The 5,910-nt window shown below is 56.6% G+C and overlaps 1 protein-coding gene across 1 annotated transcript in view; it reads left to right on the forward strand.

The window, feature by feature from the left end:
• Positions 1–4,085: 4,085 nt before the first annotated feature.
• The window catches only part of FAM214B (family with sequence similarity 214, member B), a 5,433-nt gene continuing 3,608 nt past the window's right edge, over positions 4,086–5,910 (forward strand). Inside the window, exon 1 of the mRNA XM_009696669.1 lies at positions 4,086–5,165. Coding sequence (XP_009694971.1) covers positions 4,086–5,165 — 1,080 coding nt within the window. The remainder of the gene's footprint in view (positions 5,166–5,910) is intronic.

The raw sequence follows: 5,910 nt of genomic DNA on the forward strand, positions 1-5,910 counted from the left end.
GGATGCAGGTGAAACTGTGTATTTGTCCTGGCATGGACACACACAGGAAGGATGTGGTTTTCTCCCGCTGCACCATGCTGACTCTTGCTGCTGGCTGCTGATTTTGGTTCCCAGTGATTGACTGTGCCACACAAGTCATGGTACAAATCTCCCCCCAGACTGGAAGAGGGAAGCAGCAACCTTCCAGGCAGGCAGAGCACAGCGTGTTACCACCTCAGCATTCGCCCACAGCGATGGGCATTCACTTGCTTTTCTACCTGCCTTGGTGCAGGCCCCATGTAGGGTGCCAGGAGGAGGTGATCTTTACAAAGAGCATTTGTTGAGGTTTTGGACCAGAGCTTTGTCAAGCTATGGTGTTGATTTGCCTTGCTGCAAGTGCTCCTTGGGAGCTGGTGTATTGTAACTCCATTCTGGCTGGTCGCTGGCAGTGACCTTCCCCAGCACTGCTGGCAGTAGCTTTTGGGCTGGCCAACTCTCAGAGACTGGCCATGACTGCCTGTTAATTACAAACCTTATTGGAAATGTAATGAAAGAACAGCCTGGTTCCTGGGGCAGGTGGGATCCAGCCGTGAGCACAGTGAGTGACCTGCTGAAGCTGGCTTGGCACCTACAAGATGATAGGATGCAGAACTTGCTGGACCAGGGTGCCAGAAGGGGGGTGCACTTGGGTGTTCAGTGCCTCTGAGCATCCCTTTGGGGATTTTGTTCATCTGCCTGGCCCTGCTGTTCCCAGCCTTCAGAGCAGTGCTCGCTGCTGGATTGGGATATCCAGTGGGACAGACGGTGGCTTCCCTCTGGACAGCCGCTGCAGTGAGCCCCTGCTCGAGCGCGCTGCATGGGGAGGGAGGTTGGGAGGGCATGGTCCCCAGGGATAGGCAGCGTTTCCCCCTTCTGCTGCAGGTTTCTGGGCCAGCAAAGCTCATGGGCTGCCCCTGCCACAGAGGGGATGAGGGTGGAGGTGCCCGAGGGCGGAGGTGCCTGAGGGCTCCTTCTCACTCTGAAGGTTTTGTACCACAAGCTGTTGCTGGAGCTGACTCTCCTCCTTGCTCTCTTCTAGGCATCAGAGCTGTGGTTTTGGTGGATTATGACCTCAGAGGAGCCGTGTTGCATCTGCGGAATTCCGTTGTGGATCAAGGCCACATCTGAGCAGGTGAGTGCTGTGCACATGGAAGGACTGTTGTCTTTGCGCTGGGGGAAGCTGGTAGGGGGCTCTTATGGCTCAGGGCTCTCAGGATCTTGGTTTCTGCCTTCTATGCCAGGCGTCTCTTATTGGGAGAAAACAATTGCAAGATCTTCTCCTTGTCTGTAGGGTCAGAAAGTGTCCTGTGCTGTGGGTGAAAGGGGCTGGAGGTAGACATGAGACCAGCGGCTAGCTGGAGACCCAGAGGTTGCTGGTGATCTGCAGTGTCTTGGAAAGCAAGGCATGAAACGGTCACCAGAAAGAAACTGGAATCTGTTGGTATACACAGGGTTTCATACAGGAATGCATGCAAAAGGCCTGTAAAATACAAGCCAGATATGAGAGTTCACAGCTTAACTTAAAGTATTTGTGGTTTAAACAGAAATCAAGGTGATAGCACTGCCTGAGATGGCTGAGATGTATGTGACCTTTGAGTTTGGGAGGCTGTTAGAAGCTGAGCCTCAATGCTGCCTTCCCTGCCTGTGTGACCCCCCAGACAGGCAGTACTCTCCTGCTTACTTCTGGAAAGCATCTGAATCACTCCAGCCCTGTGTCTCCCACTTTCCTTCCCCTCAGAGTCACTGTGGAAACTGAAGAGCTGGAGAGGACAGTGCAGAAGTTCGGAGGCACACCGTGATGGTGGGAGCCATTCCACGGCAGCCACGCCGCTTCTGGGGGGTGCCTCGCTGGCAGGTGTCTTCAGCTAGTTGTGCCCACGACCGCCCACTGCAGGACAGGGAAGTTAATCCGGAGCAAAGCGGGGTTCTGCTGCAGAGGGGTGAGTGTGGGGGCCAGCCAGGAGAGGTTGCGGTGTGGTGGGTTACACAGAGGGGTTGATATAGGCAGGGACCTCTGGAGGTCATCTGATCCAACCCCTCTGATCAAGCTGGGCCACCTTGAGCCATTGCCCAGGACTATGTCTAGACATGTTTTTAATATCTCTAAGGATGGAGACTCCACAACCTCTCTAGGTAACCTGTTCCAGGGCTTAGTCACCCTCACAGTAAAAAAAGTGTTTCCTGATGTTCAGAGGGAACCTCCTGTGTTCTATTTTGTGCCTTTTGCCTCTTGTCCTGTCATTGGACACCACTGGAAAGAGCTTGGTTCTATCTTCTTTGCACCTTCCTTTCAAGTATTTATGTACATTGATAAGGTCCCCCTGAGCCTTCTCTTCCCGAGGCTGAACAGTCCCAGCTCTCCCAGCCTTTCCTCACAGGAGAGATGCCCCAGTCCCTTAATTATCTTAGTGGTCCTTTGCTGCAGTCTCCCAGGTGCGGCCTCACCAGTAGTGAGCAGAGAGGAGGGATCACCTCCCTCGACCTGCTGGCAATACTGTGCCTAATGCAGCCCAGGATACCGTTGTCCTTCTTTGTGGCAAGGGCACATTGCTGGCTCCTGGTCAACTTGATGTCCACCAGGACCCCCAGGGCCTTTTCTGCAAGGCTGCTTTCCAGCTGGTCAGCCCCCAGCACGTCCTGGTGCATGGTTATACCTTTCATCACTCCTTTTAAACAAAATCCCTGGGCTTAACCACCCTGGCCTGCTACTTTCCCATTCCCATCACGGCAGGGTCAAAATACCATGCACAGCCTCGCTCTCCAGATAGCCTTGAGCCACTTGGAGAACCAATTCCCCTATTGCTCACCTACCCCTAAGCCTTTGCTCCACAAGAGCAGGCAGAGCTGTGGGGAGAGGGAAAGGGCAGAGCTGCCAGGCATAGGCAGCTTGTCAGGCTCTGGAGCTCCTTGGTCTGCTGGTGACTTTTCCTGCATCTGCTCAGCTCTTCCAGCCATTTCAGAATTTATCATACCAGAAAAACTTGTGGCCAGGATTCTCACAGCTCTCAAACTGAGCTGAAAATCAAAAGTGAGGTGCCATGCAGCATGGAGAAGGTCAGGCCCTCGGGGCAGGCAGGACTGGGTGGATGTTACAGGAGCCCATGGTGGGCTCTGCAGCCCCTGGTACCACCCAGCTGCTAATTGAGGTGGTGGAGGTCCCTGGTCCAAGCTGGCAGAGATAACCAGTCCCTGCTATGGGGCTGACAGCGTACGGTACCAGCCCTGCCTCATTCAGTGCATGCGGCTGGGACAGGTTGTCTTGGCGAGCGCTGGGAGATCTTCTTGCTGTTGCCCAAAGGGGTGATTACAGGCCAGAGCCCCTGGGACTGGTCTGACCTGCCTGACTCCTGTGCTCCGGAACAGCACAAGCACATCAAGTCCCTGGCAGAAGGCAGGCCCCCTTCTCTCCACTTGTCCAGACTTGTCCCTAGGAGTCTCCAGGCTGACTGGAGACTCCTCTCCGTGCCCAGGCCAGGAAGGAAGTGCTGATCCTGCAGGTGGGTGACACTGCAGGGTTCCCTGGAGAGCCACACTAGCCTGGTTCTTCTTCCTGTCCCTGGAGACGGAGGTTCCAAGTGGGGCTGTACGAGGAGCTGCCCGCGTCTCAGCAGGTCCCTTGTGGCCAAAAACCTGGACAAGGATGGAGATCCCAGACTGATCTCCATCCACCTGCTCTCTCTTTCCAGATGCTGTGCTGCAGTGCAATCTATAGCGGAGAGCTCACCCGGACATCTTGAGCGATTCTTCTTCCTGTCCCTGGAGACGGAGGTTCCAAGTGGGGCTGTACGAGGAGCTGCCCGCGTCTCAGCAGGTCCCTTGTGGCCAAAAACCTGGACAAGGATGGAGATCCCAGACTGATCTCCATCCACCTGCTCTCTCTTTCCAGATGCTGTGCTGCAGTGCAATCTATAGCGGAGAGCTCACCCGGACATCTTGAGCGAGGGGGAGGTCCAGCTCCCACCCCCTGTCCTCGCACCCTGACCTGAGGCACTTTACTGTTCCCCTCCTGCTGCTGCATGGGCTGTTCTGACTCCGGCTCCGCTCGGAGTCCAGACAAGTAAGGCTCCATGCGGCACATCCACACAGAGACGTCCCAGCCCCCGGAGCACAGCACAGACCCCAGCCTGTCCCGGCCCAGTGGAGAGGCACCCTTGGAGACTTCCTCACAGCGCTGCACCCACCGCAGCATCCTCATGGGCTACAACGAGACTGAGATCAAGCGCCAGAAGGTTTACCAGGTCTCCATCTTCTCCCACCTCTCCAGCTCCTCTGAGAGCACAGAACAGCGTGCAGGCAACCGGTCAGCCGTCAAGAGGGTTTACCCCGAGCAGCGAACTCCAGAGGGGGGGCGAGATCCCAAACGAACTCACTGGGGTGGTGCTGGGGTGGACAGCAAGCGTGACGGGGGGCCTGGGCAGGCTTCCCTGGACGATGACGATACCTTTGAGGATGGTCTGCTGGTGGAGGAGTTATCCCTGTGTGGCTCTGCCCAGCACTTCTCCCACAGTGGGCTGCGAGTGGTGGAGCACCGGTGTGAGAGCAGCCCTAGCCACAGCCCCAAGGCCAGTGGAGAGGACAAGTTGCAGGATGTCTCCTCCTCCTCCTGGCCCCAGCACATTGCTTGCAGTACTTTGCACATGAGAGATGGTTGCCCTGTCTCTTCGGGGGATCAGCCCACAGATTATGGGGCAAATGGAGAGCAGGCAAGTGGCCACAATTTACTTCACCTTGATTTGCACAATATTGCACAAACAGCCTGGCTGGACTCTGGTGGGAAGAGAGAGAAGCCAGGGAGCAGCCCAGCTCACAGCAGCAGGGCTAGTGGAGAAATGGAATGGCCAGTGGTGGCCAACGGGTGCAAGGAGCCCCCAGCTCCGCAGACAGCACTCAGCCCTGAGCCCAGCAACCTGAGCTCCCAGGAGAAGACGCCCTGTGGGAGCAGCCAGCTCAGCAGCAGCAGCTGCCCAGCCAAAAGGAAGTTACTGCCTGCTGGTGAGGTTGTGGCCGACTCCTGCTCTGAGGACGAGGGCCTGTCCCCACCAGCAAGGAAGAAGAGGGTCCTGCCATGCCATCCGGTGCCCACGGCCTGCCGCAGCACTGATGCCAAAGGGGCCCCTTTCTGGAATCACCTGCTTCCCACAGCCAAGGTGAGTGTCACTCATGGGGGGAGGCAGTAAATGACCTGGGGGACACCCTGAGCTTTGGGCTGGCCTCATGGATAATATGGTCCATCGTGGTACCTGCCCTGTCGTGTCCCAGTGCTGCAGCACTGGTGTGAGCAGGCCAGTAGCTGACAGCCAGCCCTGGGACACGCGGTCTGTAGGTTGTCACCAGCTCTCGACACCTTGTAGTCCCTGGATCCTCTGCTTGCAACCAGCTCTTTAGCCTGGAGAGCCTTAGTCGGACAGGACATGACCTTCCCATGACAGTGACAGTTGGACACATGGCATGGGGCCACACTCAGTGTCTGACAGCTTCATGTTAAGCTAGACTTACCAGCAGACTGGGGAAGAGTGGCTGGCCTCTGCCTGCCTGATGAGGTGGAGGGCAGAGGTGTGGGATGGCTTGGGTCCCTGACCATGATATCCATCAAAGAAAGGGTTTGGTGGCAAGGAGTGGGACTGGACGTGCTCTGGCCAAGGAGTGGGAGCCCCAGTGCTATGTGCAGAGATGCCACTGGCTTTTCTGCAGTTCTGGGGTGCCCATGGTGTATCGCCAGGATGCCACAAGCTGTCAGACTCTGGAGGTTTGCAACCACCCTGACAGCTCAGGATCTGCAAGCAATTCCTCCCTGCTTACCCCCTCCTCCTGACCAGCTCCCTGCCTTCACTGTGTCCTGACAGCTGAGGCTGCAGCAGGCTCATGCCAGAGCTGGTGTGCTCTTCTCTTTCC

Source organism: Cariama cristata, unplaced genomic scaffold, assembly GCF_000690535.1.
Source record: "Cariama cristata isolate BGI_N322 unplaced genomic scaffold, ASM69053v1 scaffold11460, whole genome shotgun sequence".
Taxonomy (NCBI): Eukaryota; Metazoa; Chordata; class Aves; order Cariamiformes; family Cariamidae; genus Cariama; species Cariama cristata.